Source organism: Neocloeon triangulifer, unplaced genomic scaffold (assembly GCF_031216515.1).
Source record: "Neocloeon triangulifer isolate White Clay Creek 2 clone unplaced genomic scaffold, ASM3121651v1 ptg000003l, whole genome shotgun sequence".
NCBI classification, from domain to species: Eukaryota; Metazoa; Arthropoda; class Insecta; order Ephemeroptera; family Baetidae; genus Neocloeon; species Neocloeon triangulifer.
The window spans coordinates 7,250,986-7,272,079 of record NW_026775546.1 but is presented as its reverse complement, the minus strand read 5'-3'; the positions used below and the strand labels follow the sequence as shown (position 1 = coordinate 7,272,079).

General features: G+C 39.7%; 4 protein-coding genes across 4 annotated transcripts in view; 2 read left to right on the top strand and 2 right to left on the bottom strand.

Moving 5' to 3' along the window:
- The window catches only part of LOC132193039 (E3 ubiquitin-protein ligase MYCBP2), a 47,020-nt gene extending 35,572 nt beyond the window's left edge, over positions 1–11,448 (top strand). Inside the window, 30 exon segments of the mRNA XM_059613396.1 lie at positions 151–373; positions 612–818; positions 877–1,053; positions 1,307–1,513; positions 1,565–1,939; positions 2,087–2,225; positions 2,282–2,458; positions 2,517–2,673; positions 2,734–2,966; positions 3,026–3,088; positions 3,145–3,314; positions 3,372–3,618; positions 3,672–3,978; positions 4,579–4,862; positions 4,916–5,209; positions 5,261–5,701; positions 5,783–6,294; positions 6,471–6,770; positions 6,824–7,214; positions 7,270–7,466; positions 7,518–7,679; positions 7,732–8,001; positions 8,063–8,214; positions 8,265–8,487; positions 8,538–8,762; positions 9,066–9,734; positions 10,166–10,354; positions 10,410–10,529; positions 10,858–11,011; positions 11,063–11,448. Coding sequence (XP_059469379.1) covers positions 151–373; positions 612–818; positions 877–1,053; positions 1,307–1,513; positions 1,565–1,939; positions 2,087–2,225; positions 2,282–2,458; positions 2,517–2,673; positions 2,734–2,966; positions 3,026–3,088; positions 3,145–3,314; positions 3,372–3,618; positions 3,672–3,978; positions 4,579–4,862; positions 4,916–5,209; positions 5,261–5,701; positions 5,783–6,294; positions 6,471–6,770; positions 6,824–7,214; positions 7,270–7,466; positions 7,518–7,679; positions 7,732–8,001; positions 8,063–8,214; positions 8,265–8,487; positions 8,538–8,762; positions 9,066–9,734; positions 10,166–10,354; positions 10,410–10,529; positions 10,858–11,011; positions 11,063–11,178 — 7,381 coding nt within the window. The 3' untranslated portion in view covers positions 11,179–11,448.
- On the bottom strand, positions 11,431–13,583 carry LOC132193042 (lipopolysaccharide-induced tumor necrosis factor-alpha factor homolog). The gene is made up of 3 exons (XM_059613399.1): positions 13,320–13,583; positions 12,461–12,677; positions 11,431–12,260 (listed from the first exon to the last, which is right to left on the bottom strand). Exons 1-3 carry the CDS (start codon positions 13,453–13,455, stop codon positions 12,158–12,160), a joined length of 456 nt encoding a protein of 151 aa, XP_059469382.1. The 5' UTR covers positions 13,456–13,583; the 3' UTR covers positions 11,431–12,157.
- Positions 13,584–14,028: 445 nt separating this feature from the next.
- LOC132192384 (uncharacterized) lies at positions 14,029–16,971 on the bottom strand. The gene is made up of 7 exons (XM_059612325.1): positions 16,754–16,971; positions 16,242–16,589; positions 16,027–16,183; positions 14,746–15,970; positions 14,565–14,690; positions 14,350–14,506; positions 14,029–14,285 (listed from the first exon to the last, which is right to left on the bottom strand). The coding sequence occupies exons 4-7, from the start codon at positions 14,891–14,893 to the stop codon at positions 14,237–14,239; spliced, it is 480 nt and encodes a 159-aa protein (XP_059468308.1). The 5' UTR covers positions 14,894–15,970; positions 16,027–16,183; positions 16,242–16,589; positions 16,754–16,971; the 3' UTR covers positions 14,029–14,236.
- A 1,247-nt stretch (positions 16,972–18,218) lies between these two features.
- LOC132193143 (ecdysone-inducible protein E75) overlaps positions 18,219–21,094 on the top strand; it is a 45,527-nt gene continuing 42,651 nt past the window's right edge. Inside the window, exon 1 of the mRNA XM_059613567.1 lies at positions 18,219–18,379. The gene's annotated coding sequence lies outside the window, so the exon portion shown is untranslated. The remainder of the gene's footprint in view (positions 18,380–21,094) is intronic.

Sequence of the window (21,094 nt, the reverse complement as noted above, 5' to 3'; positions counted from 1 at the left end):
TCGTGGATTTCAGAGCCTTTTACAAATGCAAAGGGAAACTTCATTCTTAATTGATACCGCGCTTTGAAATTAATTCAGAAATTTTATAACAATCAACGCGTGTGGTCGCTTCTTTGATCTTTAATTAATTATCTTTTTTTCTGATTTCAGTTGCCAGTCAATAGAGAGGCAGTTTTTGCGTGACCTGGTGCAGTGCACTCCTGGGACAAGTGGCGGACGTCTGGCCCGATGGTTGCAGCCTGAGTCCTTCGTCGAGCCTCGGCGGTGTGAGGTTCTCTATTCAAAGGAGGATATGCGCTGCGGGTGGCCGGCGATCGTCACCATTCTCAGCAAAGACCAATACGGGCACCTAGTAAACGCCCCTAATCTGAAGGTATATCCAGACAAAACTCTGAAATTAACTATTTAAATTATTCAAATTATATTAGAAAAAAATTTAGTTTTATTAACAAAGAATAGAATTTTATATTTTTTATAATTATTCTGTGGTAATTGGAAAAATAAATAATTCAAAATTAAATTTTCATTCAAATTATGGAATATATTATTTATTCATTAATACTTTTATGATTAAAGATTTTTTCTCTCATTTTAATTTTTTTTATCCTCAGATTGAAGTAAAAGCCAGTCCGATTGACAAGGGTGACCTCAACGTTGAGGCGGCCACAAACGGATCGGCCGCGGTCAACCGCAGATCGCGCAGAATCAGCATGCCTGACGCGCTCTCCTTCGGAGGGCACCCCCAACCCTCCCTCGAGGTGCCCTACGAGGTCACAGTCAAGGAAAAGATGCACTACCACTCCATCAGCATCATGAAGGTAAACCACTTTTTATATTTTATTTTTAATTAATAACATTTTTTTTTTGATAATTTAGTCGTACGAGAACTACTCGTTTGAGGAGTTGCGGTTTATGTCACCAACCCTGCGGAGGACCAGTGAAAACATGTTGGTCAGACCAAACGGAGACGGGACGTACAGTGCCACCTGGACCCCTGCCAGCACCGGCTGGTACATGGTGCTCGTCACCATTGATGGATATCCACTCGAAGAGGTCACATAAAAATTTAATCAATCATACATGCATGGTGCAATTTGTATTTTTATGACATCACGTTTGTAGAAGTAAACAGGAAGGTGATTTGTCTCCTTCCTTCATTAATATGGGTGTCAACAATCAAAAGGGACGAACCAATAGAATAAACTATGCAAATGTTTTGTTGTGAAATATTATTGCTAATTGGCTGCAAATAAAATTGATTAATTTATTTTTCATGATAATAATGTAATTATTATTAATTTTTTAGGCCTATCGGGTTGAAGTGAAAGATGCTCCTCAAGGAGTTGCTCCTCCTACAACAACTGTCATTAAAAAGACCCCAAATCAGCCAAGCAGACTAAGAAAATATGTTGCAAAGTATTCAGCTGGGCTGAGAATCCGATCTCATCCCTCTCTCCAGAGTGAACATATTGGCACCGTTGCTGTCAACGGCATCATTAGTTTTGTGGACGAGGTAATTTATTGATTTATTTCACTTCAAAATTAATGTTTTTATTCTTGTCAGATTCACAATGACGACGGGGTTTGGGTGCGACTGAGCAACGAGTGTGTGCGCCAACTGTGCTCCTCCTCTGGCTACCCTGAAGCCTGGTGCCTCCAATACAACCAGCACCTGGGCAAAACTCTTCTGGTGCCTGTTGAAGAGCCGAAAACGGTGCCTGAGGAGAGTTTCCGAAAGGTCACTGTCAAGAAAGCATCATCCAACGAAAGCCCTCTAAAGGAGAGAAAACTGTCTGCACAAGTGGCGAGTGGAGGCCCTGGCTTTTACAATGTCATCAAGTGTGGCGCTTCGGGACACAACATTCGGAGCAGACCGAGCATGACAGCGCCTCCTGTTGGAATGCTTGTCTCTGGAAACAGGGTTGTTGTTGTTGCAGATGTAAGTAAATTTTCAGCTGAATTGGTTTTTAATGCTTATTGATTTATCACAGAGATATATCGAACAGAAGTAAATAATTTAATATTTATATTGACAGAAATAAAAACTAGATACAATTTCACAATAACAAATGAATCCATATTTTAGGAGGCAAACCATGAAGGAACATGGGTTCAGCTGGACCATGAAAGTATGAAGGAGTTTTGTTTCAATACAGATGGAGAGGCGTGGTCCTTGGCAGTCAGCAAAGGAGATGTTGTCTACTTGCAGAATGAGTCTGGCAAAGGTAAATATTGAAGAAAATTATGCAACTCAGAAATAAAAACTTCCACCTTATGATAGATGGAAGGCATGAAAGGACATCTTCCGAGCAGCACCCATTTGCAATGCCTCCTAGGAAGCCTTTCGACTTTTCAGCTCAAACCCGATCTGAAGCATTCGCTTTTGCCCAAAAAGATACAGGGTCTGCCGGAAGCACTACTGGAAATCCATTTGTGTTTGGTTCTTTAGATTCAAAAGGTCAGTACTACACCAAAATATAATAAATTGAAATTCAAAATTTGTCCTGACCCAACAGCTTTGAAACCTGAAATTGCTCCAAAGCCTCAGTCCGTCAGTTCTGGTCGGTTCAGTGCTCTGAATAAGTGGCTCCGGGGAGAATCAGCCCCTACCATAGTTGACACCAGGGGTTCTCCTCCAGTTGTACCACCACCACCTGGTCCAACAGTCAAAGTGTAAGTCTTCTTAATTTTATTTTAGAAATATTTTCTTACTAAAAATATCTTAAATTATAGTGCGACTGGCATGTCAAGCAAAGACCTGCCGCCAGAGCTGATGGGCGTTTCTGTCAAAGATCTTGTCAAGGCAATCGGTGAGTCGCGGGCCAACGGCAATGGAGTGACACCCCCTGGCACCCCTCGTAGGCCCAGTCGTAGTTCGAGTCCCAAAACCCCCTTGCCAGGCACCGCTTCGATTCTTGCGCACCACGCAGGCAGTAGAAGTTCAAGCCCCGTTCCCATCCCACCAGGTTGGTGCTTTGTATTTCCAGTTGGCTTCTTTTTCTGATTTCTTTGATTTTATTTTTAGGCAAATTAGACAGCGCTGCAAGCAGTGGCGGTTCCCCCAAAAGTATTGGAGTGTCCCCATTAGGTAGTTAGATTTGATTTTCTAGTTAGAATTAAAGCTGCAACTTTATGACGTCCAAGTTTCAGCTCCTGGAAATATGGTGACTGCAGACAGTGGCAGACGAGGGTCAACCCAAAGTGACACAAGTGCTTTGTTGTCGTCTTTGACCCGAGATTTGTCCCACAGTCCGAGTAATAGTTCTCTGCAGATGAGATCTGAGAGTCCGAATAGTCTGCACAGTCAATTGATAGTAAGTAAATCATTATGATAATAATAATTTATTTTCCAAATTCATTTCTAATTTTAGGAGCAGCAGGTTGGAAGTCCAAAACTGGCCCAGATGGGTACGCAAACCAGTCCAGAAGGGAGTTTGAAAGGCTCCTTGCATTTCAATGTGGGGGACAGTCTTGGGGCAGCAACTGCCGTCCCTGTCAGGATTTCACCAAAGCCAGTGAGGAAGGAGCGGTCAAGCTCAAAAGGAGTGGCTGGCTCAGGCAGTCGCAGTAAAAGAGCCAATTCTCCAAAGGAACATCACCATCGGTCAAGAAATAGGGGTAATTTTTCTTAAATTAATTGGGTGCATGATTTAATAAATAATTGTGTTTAGGAACCAGTCCTGCTCATCCGCTAGCAAAAGAGCCTGTGAAAGAAGCAATCGCCCCTTCTGTAGCAGAGTGCTTGAGAGCGGTTTTTGCCGCCTTCCTTTGGCATGAGGGTTTGGTCCACGATGCCATGGCCTGCGCCTCTTTCTTGAAGTTCCACCCAGGCCTTCCAAAACAAGGGGCTCTTGTGATTACAAGGCAGCAAAGTTCGTTGAGCTCCAACATTGACAAAATCAAGCAGAGACACTCGGTGGAAGTTTCTGCCAGCAACTACCTGCACATCCAACCATCCACACTGGAGACACTCACGAGGTAAAATGATAATAAAATTTTTAAATGGAAGAATTCATTATTGATAAATTGTTCCAAATTGAACTATTCCATGGATGATAGTCTAACTTATTCCAAATATCTTGTGAAATAGCAGTTGGTAGGCGGCAAAATAAACCAAGAAGGAGGGGGGCTATGTGGAAGGCAATTAATTTTTAAGGATGTTCTTCCAGTAATTTTGCGTAGCTTGGTCTTCATTACCATCGAAAGTGGAATGGCACCCCTCAGATCTGGGTTTGCGTCTTTTTGTTGTGGGGCCGTAGACTGTAGAGTCCATTGGATTTGAAAGGGTTTAATTCAAAATTGACTAATTTTAATATGAGTATTGATAAATTTTTAACATATCAAACATCCCAAATATGCGTCTCCTATCCTGTTACATCATGCTATATGAAAGTTAGCCGATTGGACATGGAGCAGTTTGTCTTGGAAAAATTTGCTATAGCATAATTATTTTTGAATTTTTGACTGTGTTAGTTTAGTTTAAAATGAACAATATTCTATTTTGTAAAATTTAGACAGATTTTAATTTCTATTAAATAGTTCCAAAGCTTACACAATTATTATTATTTTTGTTTACAGATGTGCTGCAAATGCCAATGCAAATCGCAGAAAGAAACACGACTCAGCAGGTGCAATTAAAGAAGAAGAGCCAACCTCTGAACTAGGAGCAACGGCTGGAGCTGCCGTGACCGTTCTACCACCTGCACTCAGATCTCTAGTCCTTCTTTGGGAGGAGCTGAGCAAAGGTTGTTTGCGCAGCATCCAACGGCAAGAGGTCATGTCTTCTCCAATGACAGCTTCGGTCGTTTTGAGAAGACCCGAGAGCAGCAAATCGATGCAGAGCTCCACTAACCAGCCTTCAAGTAAACCTAATAAAATTTTAGTGAAAAGATTTTATGGAAGTTTTGACTTTTAGGTTCAAAGGACAAGAAGGAGATTGAAAAAAGAGGACGGAAAAAGAAAGACTGGCGGCCGATTGGCAGAGTCACCCTTGCAGGTGCAAAATCTCAGGAAATTTCAGGGCGACTGCCTGGTTTACCTCAAAGAGAGACGGTCTGTGAGCTCTGTGGCGGCTCTTTTCCTCAACCAATCACATTCCACATGAAGAGCTGCCACCCAGGTTGTGGTGAATCTGCAGGCGGCAAGGGTTACAACTCCGGAGGCAATTTCTGTGTTGGGTGGGCTGGAAATTGTGGAGACGGAGGAATAGGTTTGTAATATTTCTTTTAAGAAAATGATTCACTAATTATCTTTAAACCAGTTGGAAGTACTTGGTACTTGATTTGTGACACATGTCGAGAGCGCTACATGAAACAGCGGAAGCAGCAGCGGAAAGACTCCTTGACTGGACACAAAAAGTCAAAGAAAAAGATAACTTCGAAACTGCTCTCTCCAATGATGCTGCAGGAGAGCCACGTTGTCATGAAGAACAATGCCATGTTCCTTCTGGAGTTGGCAAGTGCTGCTTCGAGAGATCCTCCGCCTTGCTCTCCTCCGATGAGAAGGAGTCCTCACGGGATGCCCTCCGTTTTGGAGCAAGAGGATGGACCGTTTCCCAGTTTGCCATCTGGACTGCCAGGTTTCCAGTGCTTGTCAACCTTGGGGGTCAGTCCAGCGCAGGTTAGACACCTTGCTGAAGAGCATTTGCTGGCCGAAACTCTCAGGAAAAATGGAGAGGAGGGACTCGATCGATATTTGGAAGGTAATATTTTCATAATTATAATTTATAACAATTTGTAATGTAACCTAAACTTTTATTTTCTTGTAAAAAAAAAAAAATTAGGAGTGGAGTCGAAAGGTGTCCGACCAGTGTCTGACTGCCCATTGAGTGATTCGGAAGACAGCCTTCGAGGCCGACCCTTTCACCGGTCCATCTCGATGGGCACCAAAGACTGGCAGAGTGGCCGTTTGGTTCGAAAAAGGAACAACTCTAGTGGAGAACCAAATGAGGCTGGCAGCTCTCTCCTCTGCCACCCTTCGGCAGCCCTGCAAAAACTGGTGCCCTTCGACTTGACCTGCACTCAGTCCACCGACGAGAACAACGCTCCAAAACCAAACTGCGAGCTAATGGAACGGCCGGTGATGGAGTTTGTCATGCAACAACACAACCTAGACAGTCTGCAGCTGGCAATGAAGCAGGGCATCAGAAAGGCAGCCTGCAGGGTGTACGCCATGCAGGCGCTGACGTGGCTCCTCAGGAGTGTCACTCAACCCACTTGTCTGCATGATCTCTTGTGGTGGTTTGTTGCCGCTTTGACCCCAGCATCTGAATACAGCCGTGCCTTTGCAGAACAGGTGAAAAATTTTCTACAAATTATCATTTTTATTTCCAATAAATATAATTTATTTTTAACAGTAAGACAAACATTTTTTCCCTAAAATTTGATTGTAAAAAATTTAAAAATTTATTATTTCAATTAAAAAAAGATTTTATATTTTTCATAGCTTACTGATTCAATTTATTTTCACAGCCAATGGACAATGAGTTTGGTAGAATTGGCAAGTTTGAGGATCTTGATTTGCACGCCGTCTGCGAACACCCTTTGAGTGACCTCTCCGTTGCTGGAGATGCCGTCAGACCATTGCCCTCAGCTTTCCATAGCCTTTTGCAAGCAGTGGCTGACTTGATGCTGCTTCTCCCTATGGGTTCTGCCCTGCAGCAGATGGCGGTCCGATGCTGGGGCATCAAGTTCAGACAGACTGACCACAGTTTCCTGCATAGAAGCCATGTTTTCAGCAATATCAGCAAAATTCTCTCCAGAACTGAAGAGGTTTGGATTTGTTACTATTAAAAATTAATTAACTAAAAATTTTGTGCTTATAGGAGGAGGCATTTGATGAAAGTCACCACTCGATCATCTCTGCCATAGCAAGTGGCCCGTGCTTTGTGGAGACCCTTAGGGACTTGACCAGCAATGTGGACATCAAAGCCTCCAGTAGACAAGCAATGGTCGTTAGCCTCACTGACTCTTCAACTGAAACATTCTGGGAATCGTCGGACGAGGACAGAAACAAGACAAAGTTCCTGACTGTGACCTGTGCTAAAAACTCATGGCCCAAGATGGTTTATGTTCACATCGACAACTGCAGGGACCTGGCCAACAAGGTATCAACCATCTCCTTCCAGTCAGGGCCCAATGCAGAGGAGCTATACAAACTCACTCAGATCGATGTGGAAACAAGATACTCAGGATGGATCTCCAGCATCATTCCAGGTAATTTTTTTTTAAATTGTGAAGTTTTTAATTACACTGTACATTCTTTTTACAGACAACCATCACAGCATAATCCGAATTGAGCTCAGAGGGCCTGACAACACACTCCGTGTCAGACAAGTGCGGATCCTTGGAGAGTTTGAAGGCCAAGAAGTGTTGAACAGAAATCAAAAGCAGCACAGCGCTCTTTCCATTCAGCAGAAGAACTGTGAGGCCGAGACTCTCCGAGTCTTCAGGCTCATCACTTCTCAAGTTTGTTTCAATAAAATTGGAATAAAGCAATGCTTATTAAATATATTTTAGGTGTTTGGAAAGTTGATTCAAGGAGTTGAAATGGACGAGGCTCCTGAAGACGGCTTGGCCGAAGCTGGGGAAACAACAAAGGTTGAGGAAAGCAATGATTTGAGAGAGCACATGGTTGGAATACTCTTTAGCAGGAGCAAACTGACCAACCTTCAGAGACAAGTAAAGTTAATTTAACCTATTGATACAAAAATTAATTGTAATTTTTCCTCAGGTTTGTCAGCACATAGTGCAAGCAATAAGAAATGAGAGCAGCCGAGTCAAAGAAGAGTGGGAAGCTTTCCTGTGCTCAGCTGGAACGCAACAGCTTAACTCTTTAACTGGGGAGAAAATTGTGTCTGACACTTACTGCTTTGAGATGCTCTCCATGATGTTGGCCCTGAGTGGCTCCAGTGTGGGTAGGGCTTATCTCTCACAGCAGTCAACCCTGCTCAGGGACTTGCTCAGCCTTTTACACACCGGATCGGCTCGGGTCCAGAGACAAGTATAATTTTTCTATTCAGTTATGGATAAAATTATGCTACAAATTTTACAATTTTACTCAGGTTACATCACTGTTGAGGAGGATGTTGCCTGAAGTTTTACCTCAGCAATTAGCAGCTATCCTTGGAGTTGAGAGACTTCCACCAGCAGATTTCAGTATTGTCACTGCCTCAAACAAGAACGGCCACCCTGAATCCGAGTTTGACATGCACAAGTAAAAGAAATAATAATTTTCTGATTTTTTTTTCTAATTTTTATTTTTAGAATGGGAATTTTGGACGTTTTCCTGAGCGTCATAGCCAAGTCATTGACGGTTCAGGTGAGAGTGAAAGGAGGTGGCAAGGAGAGCCAGGCTAAAGGCACCAGTACCGCCTCCCTGGCCACCTCCATTAAGTCCGCTCCCAGCCAAGGCCGGTGGTGGATGCGGGGCTGCAACTCGCGCAAACTTAGTGACGGGATCATCAGTCTGCTCAAAGATATGGCTGCGGTGAGTTTGAAATTTAAAAAATTTTCTTTCACTCACAGTATTTTGAACAGGGAAAGTTGTCAGAAGCTTGGGCTGATGTAACCAAAGGTGCTGTGGCGGAGAACATCCTGAACCTTACCAAGTTGCCGGAATCCTCGAGGTCACCGCAGCAATGTTTGGCCTCACCAACTTTGTGGCTGGCACTGGCCTCTCTGTGCGTTCTGGACGCTGACCACGTTGAAAGACTTTCATCTGGTCAATGGAGCGCCGCCGAAGGACAACCAACCACACCAAGGGTAAGATTATCTAAAATTCATCATAAATTAGGAGAAACCAGATTTTTTTTTAAATACATAAGTTTTTAAAATAGTGTAATATGATTTTGAACTCTTTTAAAAAAATATAATCACATCTGAAAAAATATTTAATATTTTTCTTGATTTATTTTTTCGATAAATTTCTCCTCGTTACAATTTAATTATTATTAGGTTAAGGTTCAAATTTTGAGCTGGAAAGTTATTTTTTTTTTCTTTAAAATAAAACATGAGTTTTATCAAGTTTTGTAAATTGATTTTAATTCTTTTTGTTGAAAATTTTAGCCAACGTGCAGCAACCACGACGACAGTGAAACAGCCGCGATAATCCAATGCAACGCGTGCGGCAACCTTTGTGCTGAGTGCGACCGAATTCTGCATCTGCACCGGCGGACGCGGCTGCACCAGCGGCAGGTGTGCAAAGAGGAGGAGGAGGCGATCAAGGTGGACCTGCACGAAGGGTGCGGCCGGACGAAGCTGTTCTGGCTGCTGGCGCTGGCCGACTCAAGCACCTTGAAGGCGCTGGTCGAGTTCCGTGAAAGGGGCACGCGGGCCAAGGCGGCCGGAACAGTGGCCGCGGGGGTGTGCCGTTTTTGCGGGGCCACTGGGTCTTCAGGGCTGCTGGCCATCGGGAACGTGTGCGCCGACCAGGAGTGCCAGGAGCACGCTAGAAACGCTTGCAGTCGATTGCACGGGTGCGGCCACATGTGCGGTGGCGTTCAGGGTGAGGCGCCCTGCCTGCCCTGTCTACACGGCTGCTCCAACGAGCCCGGCCTGAAGCAGGACGCCGATGACATGTGCATGATTTGCTTCACGGACGCACTGGCCTGTGCCCCGGCCGTCCAGCTAAAGTGCGGACACGTTTTCCATGTGCACTGCTGCAAAAACGCGCTCAGCAAGAGGTGGGCTGGACCTAGAATCACCTTTGGCTTCTCCCAGTGTCCCATTTGCAAGGTATTTTTTTTTATATATTGTTGATTTCTTTAAATTTAATTTCTTTAATAAAATATTTGGTTTCATTTTTAACGCGTCTCAGTTTTGCATTTACACTTTAAAGACACACTTGAATTATTTAAAAATGGAACCTATAGAAATTAAAATTTATCTATTTATTTTATAGAGGCAAAAATATTTAATTTTTAATTTTAATTTTGACACACACAAATAGCATATTTAATATTTCAATTCCTTCAATTTGATTGAATTTTCCAGTTCTAATTGATATTTTTTTAACTGCCGCTGAAATAAGTTATTTAATTTTTCTTTACATATTTACTCCTTTTGTGGAGCATAATACAAAAATTAATGCATTTATTTCTTTTGATTCTTATCTAATTATCTACCTAATTTTTTTTACCTATTAATATTTTTAATTATGTCCTCAGAGCGACGTGGAGCATCCAAATTTGGTGTCATTGTTAAACCCCATTAGAGAACTGTACGACGATGTCAGGAGAAAGGCTCTGATGCGTTTGGAATACGAAGGCCTCAGCCGCGCTGGGCGGTCTTACAAAGACCCGGCAGCGTACGCCATGGACAAATACGCCTATTACGTCTGCTTCAAGTGCAAAAAAGTAAGGTTTTTTACAGCTGCTTTTTTAGGAAATTGTAACTGAAAATTTATTCAAGGCTTATTACGGTGGAGAGGCGAGGTGCGACGCCGACGCTGGAATTACGGAGGACTACGACCCTTCAGAACTTGTTTGTGGTGCCTGCAGCGACGTCTCCAGAGCCCAAATGTGCCCAAAGGTATGTTGAATAATATAATGATGAGCAGGCAATTTTATATCATTTAAATAAGCATTATTTCTAAGAAACATTAATATTAAAATTAAACCGAAATCATTTTTAAGCATTTTTTATGATCAATTTTAAATTTACCAAATTTTTTATACAGCTGAAAAATAATTTTTTTTCCAAAGAAATTTTAACGTGGATTCAGAAAAAACACAACATAACTCTACACTAAAATTTACAAAAAAAAAGAAAAAAACTAACAAATTAACAGCAAATTTTTTTTTTATTTAAATTAAAAGTATAATTTTTAATCAATTTGAATTTTTTATATTTTTTTTAGCACGGGACAGACTTCTTAGAGTACAAGTGCCGCTACTGTTGTTCCGTCGCAGTTTTCTTCTGCTTTGGAACAACCCATTTCTGCAACGCCTGTCACGATGACTTCCAGCGTGTAACCAACCTGCCCAAACACGAACTTCCGCACTGTCCTGCTGGCAAGTTTTTTATTTTTCATATAAAAATTTTTACTTAAAAATTTATTTTAGGACCCAGAGCAAAGCAGCTAGAGGGAGAAGAGTGTCCGCTGCACATCAAACACCCCACCACTGGGGAGGAATTTGCCCTGGGCTGCGGAGTTTGCAGAAATGCCCACACTTTCTAGGAACATTAATTAAATAACACCTCTGTACCGCGTCTGTTCTTTTCTGTGTAAACATTTGCTTAAAGTTGTTCATGGTTAAATAATTGTTATGTAGCGTTACGAGATAATCGATTAATTTATTATTTCTGCTGTGATTCTATTTGTGTCAAAATACGCTTTGGTCGATATGAATGTTTGCTTGTTTTCCGTTGTATTCCGTAGACAAAAATTGTAGTAGTCATTTGATAAAGAAAGATTTAATAAACGACGCTGTTTGGCTTTACATTCGTATTTCAGATATTTTATTCAAACACTCAGATTCAGGATTTACATTGTGTTGAAATTTATTTTATCTTCTTCAATCCTATCAAGTGTACAAATGTGATTATATATCAAGTACTAGAGTAAAATATTTTGCACATATTCTATAGCACTCGCAGTTGCAACAAAAAAATAAAATAAAAGCTATGAACCTTTTAATGACATTTAAGTATTCACAACCGTAAATACTGTACAGTTCGAATTACTAGAAAATGAAATGGCAGATGCATGATCAGAACAATTTAAAACGATTATTCAAAATAATAATTCCTACTTTTCCAAAAAATCCAATGTCATGATTCAGTCAGCTGAAAAACAAAAAAGCTAAGCTGGTTATGTAATTTCTACTGGAAATCTTAAAGATCACATGGCAATAAAAGGAACATTCACATTAATCGAGCATTACAACTTTACGAGACAGTTCTTTGGCAGAACATAATATATTTTGTTAGTATTTATAGAGTATAACAATATCAAGAGTGACAATGAGGAAATTCACATAGTATTGGAAATACTATGGACAGAGGCGCTGCAGTTTCGAGGTTTGGCAAAACTCAATTTTTGGCTTGTGTTCCAAGTTACATGATTGCTTGACATAAATATACGTTTCCGGTGCTACACGGTGAATTACAAAATAATATATATTTTGATTGGACAAAGCTGAATCAATTATTCCTTATTAGCCGTTGTAGACGCCGATCAACGCCTTGCAGTTGGGGCATGTGTGCTCCGTCCTCTTGCAAGCTTCAAAACAGTACGGCAGGCAGCAGCAGAACCAAAATCTTTAACAAATAAATCAAATTTAATATTTTCATAAAAAAATTGGAATTTAAAAAAATCAATATTAATTTATTTTTAATAATTTAAATAATATTTTGTAATTTCAAATATTTAAAAAAAGTGATGATTATCCAAGATAGGGTTGTTAAAATTATTTCTCGACTTAATTTTTTTAAATTAAAATAGGAGCTTTTTAATATACCCAGTCAGGCACAGAGCCAAGCAGCCGAGGTGAGCCATAGCCCTTGGAGTGGTGACGGTGGTGGTCTTGACTTCAGAGCTGCAGTTGGGACAAGTGGTGTGAATCGGTCTCGGGCCGACCATGACCACATTGACAACGTGCATCTGGACAGTCGGGCCGCTCGGAACGGTGTGGGACGGCGCCGGATGCAGAGGCTGGATGTTCATGATTGGTTGCGCTGTTCACAAGTAAAAAGTAGTGGCGTATATTAAAATTTTTGAACAGTAACAGTGGTACATTAATAAATACAATTTGCAACTAAATATATGTGAATTTATTTAAAGTAAAATAAAATTTTTGGGATTTTTTAATTGCAGTCGTGACGAATGCGGAAAACCAATGGTGGGGAAGCACCAGCACCATTAAGGGAACCAACAGCCATCAAGGTCAGTTGTTGATATTCTTAACACTTAACAAGATACAACATGTGACGATGAGGCGTCGAGTACGAAAAAAAAAAAAAAAAAAACACTGGTCTTCTTCTACCCATCAGCGGAAATGGATACAACAAAATTAAAGAAAATTAATTTTCAGAATTTAAAATTTGCTAAAAACAATTAAAAAAAAAAGTAATGCAAAGTTTTCTTCTATGTATTTTCTATTACAAAAAAATTAATTAAAAAATAAATCCTTAAAGTTTTTTATATAAATTTTTTTAAATGTATGGCTGAATGCCTGGTCTCCAATAACGACCAAATAATAAGGATTTGAAGCATAACATATTCAAGCAATTATAGAGTCACGCAATTATGGACGTTTATTTTGAGACGTCATGAAATAAGTGCGGGTCCTTGACGAGTTTAAATGGTTTTTTTAATACCTCCGCCTCCGGTGTGAGGGACGTTCCATCCGACAGAGCCTGGCTGTCCTCCTCCGCCTCCGACAGCTTCATGGTACGTCGGAGGGGCCGTTGGTGGTTGCATTTTCTCTGCAGAAGGTGCCGAAGGATGTTGCATGTACCTGCCTGCCGAACCGGTCGATAAAGGGTTGCGAGACGACCTTCGTGTGGGCGGCGACTGGTGTTTGTTGTCGTTCGTTCGTGACTGCGAGTGTGAAATTGCAACGGGCGGGGCGGCGGCCGGCGTCAGCTCGGCGGCGCATTCAAGATTCAAGCCGAGCGCAACACTTTGCAAACTTTTGGCGGGAACGCTATGTGCGAAAATTGACGTGACTTAATTTTGCTGTGCAATTGCGGCAATTGCATAAACATAATATTTATTTTCGGTAAAAAATTTGTTATTTCAATCTCAGAGCCTATTTTTTCTTATTTAATTTTTTTTTTAATGTGTTCATCAAAAGTACTTTTCAACTATCTTTCGCTATTTATTTTTACTAAGTTTTGTACTTCAATAAAAAAAATCAAAAAAATATTGTTGACTTCAAACATGGGAACATAGAAAAGATTGTATTTTTGCCCTATTTCTTTCGATTCTAGATTTCTTACAGTTCAAAATCGCAATTAAAATTACTATTGTTTCAAACTATCTCTCCAGATTTGGTTATAGGTTGAAATAAACACATAGTTTAATATTCAGTCAATATGTTTTTAATTTTCTTGTGAATTTTTATAAAAATTGTTTATACGCAGCGTTTGCTTTATTTTACTCTTATTGGCAGTATATTTGAATAATTTTTATGTCAGTTCTGTGTTCAGTCTCTGTTACATCATGTATAGTGGAGGCAGTAATTAATATAATATACTTGTAAAAATTGGAAAAAGTTCTATTCACTTCCTCGTTAAGGAACGAGATGGAGCATCAAAAGTGCATAGCACCACCAAGCAAGTCTGTAAAAAATTGTTTTATTTTTTATACTGGATTTTATATCCTCTCTGAAATTTAAATACTCACATAATGGCACCAACTATGAGGAAGAAGCGACATATGCCACCGCACTGGGACACTTCAGGTGATGCTTGCGTCGTTCGATTACCCCTTTGTACATGGTCATCCGAGGAAGAAGTACTGCTTCTTCTTAGGTGGTGGCGTTTAGGCACCGAAGGCAAACCTTCAAATTTTAGTAGCTCAAATTATATTTCAAATACATGATTTAAATTATATTCAACTTGTCGAGGCGGTGCCTGGCTGATTTTGTGACAAAAATCCAGAAAATCCATCGTCTTTGTTGTTATGGTTTGTCGATGGTCGGCTGATCGTCACCGCAGAATAGGCGTGGGGCTGGGGGGAGCTTCCTGTAAAAATGGTCAAGTGGAGATTTAGCAGCTAATTAACTTTATTTTCCACCACCTCCAAATCCTCCAATGTCCGAGGTTGACGGAACATTCCATCCGATGACGCCAGGCTGGCAGCTGCTACCTATAGCCTCGTTGTACGGCGGAGGGGCCAGCGTTATTATTCCATCCTCAGCTTCATAGGGTGCTGTTGGCTGGTCCATATTCTTTGAGAGATTAAACCTCGTGCCCCTACTGCCCCTCGTGGACAAGGCTAAGTGCTTATTATAACGCCGTTTTGTCTTCAAAGTAAAAAAGAAACGTCAAAATTTATTTGCTTGATGCGGGGCGCTGGGTGGGGTGTGGATGCCGCCACTATTATAAAAAGCGCAGACCGTCTAACACTAATAATTTCGGCGGGAAATATAAAAATATAAAAGAGTAGTGGCAGAATGTAAAAAATTATTTCTGTCATTTTCTAATTTCATTTTCAAATATTACCGCTTTTACAATGAAACATGTCTATGTATAAAAATAACTTAATTAAATTTAATGTGAAAGATGATCTAGAAAAAATAGCAAAAATAATAACACTCCATGCAAAGTGAATTGAATTTAAAGTTTAATTTGGTACAATTTAACTTATATTTACAAAAATACAAACTTTTTAAGAATATGTCGAGCATGAATGATTCTAAAAAAACTAAATTAGTTTTGGTTAAAATTTAAGTCTCCGCGTTATATTTAATTTGTTTAATTACCATCAACAGAGGGCGGTGGGAGGTTTGTTTAAAAACAGCATTAGCCCTAATTTAAAACAACTTTGTAATTTAGTGTTTTTCTGTAAATATAATTGATTTTTTAATGGCGTCAGAATTAGCAAACCCTTAAGTTACTTCTTAACCCGTGACTTGATTTGAAAGTAAAATAATATAAAAAAATTGCTTATTTCTTTTCTGATTTTTTTTGTTAAAAAAATAATTCATGACCGTGCTTTATTTTAATTAATAATAGATGGTAATAAAATTTTATTTCACTTGGCTTCCCGTCGCTTTTTCTGATATATAATTTGCGACTAATTTCAATTTTATAAGTCAGTCTTGTTAGTATTGTATAATATCATTGTATATTAAGTATATTGAAATGAGGTATTAAATTTTTGAGCATTAATACTAACAAAAATTAAATGTCTTAAAAATAAAAACTTCCTTGTTGGTTCCCGATGACAGTAAAAGCATCAATTCTCATCTCAATGAAGATTAATGACGTACATCGTAATGTTATAGCAGACCCACACAAAGCTGCCAAAAAAATCATTTAATTCAAGAATTAACATAATTAAAATTCAAAAACTCACAAGACTCCAGCAATTATAAGGCAGACGCGGCCGAAAAGCACAGTTTTGGTAACTTGAGTTGCTGCATAAGCTGGTCGAGCCATTCGTTGTTCGTCATCGTCCGAAGAACTACTGCTGCTGCCTTTGCGTTTGTTGTGTGGAAAAGGAGTTGTGTGGCCTGTGGAAATTTTTAATGCTTTATTTCATACCCAAAGGCTGAAATGTAAGATAAAAACCTTTCGCAGAAACCCATCCGATGTAAGTGTTGGTTCCTCTGGCAAAGGCAGACTGGTTTCCTGAATGGGAATGAGATTCCTCCTCCGCCTTTTTTTCTTCTTCAGTGCTCGCAGGTGAGGGTCGGCTGAGGTTCACAGGAGACTCCCGGGACTTGGAGGAGTTTTCTTCAGGCTCGTTTACTTCGTCGATTGCAGGTGACGGGGATCGTTCCGGGAACGAAGGTTGAACTGGAGATGCACTTCTGTGATCACCGAAAGTGCTCGGTTCATAATCCACATCGTAAGAGGCATGAAACAAATTTTCGTCCATTTTTGAAGAGACCTTTCAGGTCAACATCAGGGTGGTCACTGAAAAAAAATCCAGGTTAAAATGAAAAATTATTTGAAGAAAATACAAAGGCAGCAAATTAATGATGTTAAAATTTTGGAGAAAAACAAACTGCCACCTGTTTTTGCGTTGTTTTTAATTAAAATAACGTATTATTATATAAATAATCAGTCTTTTTTATTACCAAAACTAAGTTGCCAATCGCCATGGAATGTAAGTATCATTCATCCTTTGCTCTTCCAAATCTGCATCCGCGAAGTGAAACCAAAACAAAGTAAAAGGAGAAGGAGAGGCGCCGTGGGTGCAGCTCGGCACAACTGCGCCATCTATGCCAGCCGGGTTGCATACTTTCCTCCTCCGCTCTTTCCTTTTCTGGCCGACGACGCTGCTTGCGCTGGGTGCAAATGCACCTGCCCTTGCGGGCGCCCTGCTTTTGGTATGCCCCGCCGTCTGCCTATGCCCGTCTGCTTTGGGCACAGGGGCGGGAGGAGCGGCGTTCGCAAAACCCACTACAACCCTTTTCCCCCAAGTGCAGCAGAACTAGCTCTTTTTTCACATTATAAGATATAATTATTATTATTTTTTTTTTTAATTTTGAGCAGCATAGAAAAAATAGCAGTGTACCGTATGTAACTTTAATATTAAAAATTGATCTGGAAATTTTCTTAAAAAGAGGGTAAGAAAATAATGGAAAAATTGCAAGAACATCAAATGTTAAATTTTATTATTTAAAAATTATTTTTTCCTTACAGAAAATTATTTTTTATGAATGTAGAGCTAAATAATTGAAAGTTAATTCCCCAATAATTATTTATGATCAATATTGTCATTTAAAAATCAGCAATATCAAAAGAAACTAGCTAAAAATTTAAGAAAAACCTGCACTTGAAAATTACGGATATATATTTTAAATATCCAAAGAAAAAATTGGATCAATCTCCGAATGGAAGTAATAAAATAAGAAAATTGAATTTACACTGAGTAAACAAAAATTCCTTTTGCGTTCATGAGTGGCGTTAGGAGAAATTTTGGAAAACATTTTACAATTGGGATTAAATTAAGTCACATAAATAAATCATTATTATGAAAAAAAAAATTATTAAAAATTTCACTTTGCAATAATTCAAACTTATATTCACTGCTTTCACATTTCCTGCAGCTATAAATAGGTGTGCAGAAATTATATCGATCGCCGGCTTTTTGTGTGGCTGCAGCGTCAAATTTGTCCATATACACATATATTTTCGCGAAAGAGAGGAGAGGGGCCCCGTGCAAAAACGCAGAGAGCGAATTCGCAACGCGCGCCAAAGACCAAAGCGCGCGCGCCCCCCACTCGAAAGTATGGCCGCTGAGGGGGTGTTTGAAGAGGAGCAACCCGAAATGTGCTGCACCCCCTGTCCGCTGAACAAAATAAAAAATTCGGGCCGAAACGCGATCTGTCTTGCGAGCAAAATAATAAGAAGGCGAGGGCACAAGTTTGATCGGCCATTAATCGAGCTCTAGTTTGCTCGTTGCTCGTTCGGTGCAGTTCGCTGCTCTCGTTCAAGGACAAGGTTAAAGTCACGACCACGCACGAGCTGGCGCGCCGAGCAGCCACGAGACGGTCGGAGGGGTCGGAGGGGGGTCTCTCTTCTCTCTCGCACACACTCGCTTTCCGAAACCAAACTCGCTCGCTCGACGGCGGAAGGTGTGTACGTTGAGGAGCGGCGCCGATGACACCGGATTGACAAGCGATTGGCCAACGGATTCGCCGGTTTGACGCACTCGTCGCCGGATGATGTGAATCGCACCCTCGCACCGTCGTCTGCCGGTGAGTTTTCGGCCCGAATTCCACCCCACAACACACGACACCCCGTGTGTTGTTGTTGTCGTCTGCATGTCTGTCTCTCGGCGGCAGCCAAAACACGAGAAAAGTGAAAGTGAATTCCAAAATTATTCCAAAATTCGTCTAAACGCTTTCCGGATTTCGTCCGGCACCGGCCGACCTCGAGTGATATCCGCGAATTTATTTTACATGTTTTTTTTTCATTCTCGCGAGACGGTTTATGTATTTTTCGGTTGACCTTGAGCAGGAGCACCTTGTGTTTGTTCGGCAATTTTTTTCCGAATTTAAATCCGGACCCTATTTACTTTCGCGAATTTCGGTCTCGCCGAGAAAGAAAGAAATCCATGCGGGACGACCTTGACTTTCGCCACCGTGTTTTGATTGCGCCGATTCGCGCGGTGCGTGTTTGCACTTGTGCTAACTCGTTCTCGCGCATATTTTCGTCGAGCCGGAAAAACCTTTTTGCCCGTGGAGGTCATGCTGGCGGCCGACAAGAAGCAGGGCTTCGCAGCAAGAACCTTTCTCACTTAAATTCGCTGAAATTCAACAACAAAAATTAGCAGAGTAATTAAAAAGCAAATTACTTTGGATGAATTTTGGGGAAATTTCCCTTGAGAAATGTTTTTCAAGAAATTTGACCTGCAATCGAATAATTAAAACATTTTGTTTTTCTGTCAATTTTAATAAATTATTTCTAGCTACATTATTTATTGTAATTTAACAGCAAAATGTTTTTATTTAAATTTTATAAATTCTTTGCTTAATAAATTTTTTCCTTTTCATTTGTGGTATAAAATGAATTTTTTTTTTTTAAATTATTCAAAAATATATTTTTTATTTCATGTGCTAACGTCATTTCTCTCTTTTGTAGGTAAAATTACTCTCTCAATTTTTCTAAGCAGACGGATTATGGGATTATATTATGCTTTATTTTTTCACTTATTTACAATAGTTTGGTTATCCAAGCTCGCCGAGCATAACAATGCGTTTCTCGCCATAATGGTGAGCATTTGCTTGCTGACATAACCTGCATTATTCTGTAATGAGATTGCAATATAACTGCACGAGCGCGAGAGAGTAAAATCTTTCAATGCCGCGCTCATCCTTGATCTTGCTATAGGAGTCACGCAAGCGTTGCAAGCAATGTAAGGCCATGTTGTATAAGAACTTTAGTAAGAAGCGTGGTTATTATAAAATTCGCTCAATGATTGTGGCGAATTTTATTTTAAGCAAAGTAGGAAAAAATCATAGTTTTTAGGTTGATTAACTTATTAAAAAAAACTGCAAAATTCTGATAAATATTATTATAACCATTATTACTTTATTCTTTATCCATCAAATTTCATTTGTATAGAAGAGAAGCTTTTGTTTCGTGAGCAAAACCTCTTATTGGCTTTTGCATTGGGAATTAAAAAAAAAATTGTGATCCATTTTTTCCGTCTCAAAATATTCCACAAAAAAAAAATCAATGTCACATCACACATCACCTACAATAGGGTCGCCAAAATAATATTGACATTTTTATTAGACCGCAGTAAACTTAGATAGACTTTCTGCAGGACCTTTTTGTCAAGGGTGTTGCCTAAAACTACCAAAATTATTAATCTGCAAAATAAAAAATTTGCTACAAATTGGATAAACAGTGAAGTCTGAATTTAATCTTCAAAAAATTAAAAACCAGGATCTGAACACTTAAAAGTATTTACTGAACAATTTTGACTTCTAAATTTAAGCTTGCAAAGAAAGTGAGGTATTTGAAAATTAATCAAAATATAAATTCCCAACTCCTTAAATTTTCGTCCACAATTAATTTATTAGAAATTTTTTTAATTTTTCTGAAAGTGGCCAATCAGAACCCTTCAATTTCGCATAAATTGGAGATTTCAATTTTATGAATTTTTTCCAATTCGATTTGAATTTTTATATGTATTATGTAAAAAAGAAAGTGTCATTCACCCCTAAAAGAAGGTCACGAATACCGCTGATAATAAAACTAATAAAAGTTATCACACACATGTTGTAGCGAACATTAATTATTTGTTTTCCGGGCAATGCTACCACCATTGGGAGTAAAACTTTCAAAATATAGCTTTTTTATTAAAAACAATCAGAGTATACCGAGGGAATCGTTTGATGGTCAAATAATTTACGCAATCCTTTTCATGCAAAATAATATTAAGTTATAATAAAATTTATGAAATCGGGGCAATTCTGCGTGTATAACAATTTAATTTTAAACATTGTCCGAAAAATATCTTATTCTGGAAAAATTACACGTTTTTAAAATTGATGTGAGTAATTAGTGCAGTACTAAATAATTTCGAAGTGCCACCGGGTGTGAACGCAGCAATTCACATCGCTGCTCGCGCTTGAATGATGACCTTGCATGTCCTGAGCGACGCGTTTGTTGACCCCCATTACGTTTCCAAGTTAATAATAAGAAACGCATCCATCGGTTACATTTTTCTTATCGTAGAGCGACGAGGGGAGAAAAAACTGATAACTTTTCTCCCAGCACTGTGTCATTGGTTCATGTTTTTTTTTTAATTTTATTTTTTACCGAAACCAAACATTTGTGTATAAAAAAATATAATTTTCCCTTTCCGCTCCAGGTGCACCAGTTCTTATCAAACATAAACGGTGAACCGTCCGCGATCGATTTTGCACTTCTTGGTCGAGGTAGCTTTTCAAGGTGACTTT

Coding starts and splice junctions, on each gene's coding strand:
- LOC132192384 (XM_059612325.1), bottom strand. CDS start 14,893: ATGGACCAGCCAACAGCACCCTATGAAGCTGAGGATGGAATAATAACG. Junction 14,691..14,745: donor GGACATTGGAGGATTTGGAG/GTGGTGGAAAAT, acceptor CCATTTTTACAG/GAAGCTCCCCCCAGCCCCAC. Junction 14,286..14,349: donor CTCATAGTTGGTGCCATTAT/GTGAGTATTTAA, acceptor AATTTTTTACAG/ACTTGCTTGGTGGTGCTATG.
- LOC132193042 (XM_059613399.1), bottom strand. CDS start 13,455: ATGCAACATCCTTCGGCACCTTCTGCAGAGAAAATGCAACCACCAACG. Junction 12,678..13,319: donor CCCTCACACCGGAGGCGGAG/GTATTAAAAAAA, acceptor ACTTGTGAACAG/CGCAACCAATCATGAACATC. Junction 12,261..12,460: donor TTGGCTCTGTGCCTGACTGG/GTATATTAAAAA, acceptor TATTTGTTAAAG/ATTTTGGTTCTGCTGCTGCC.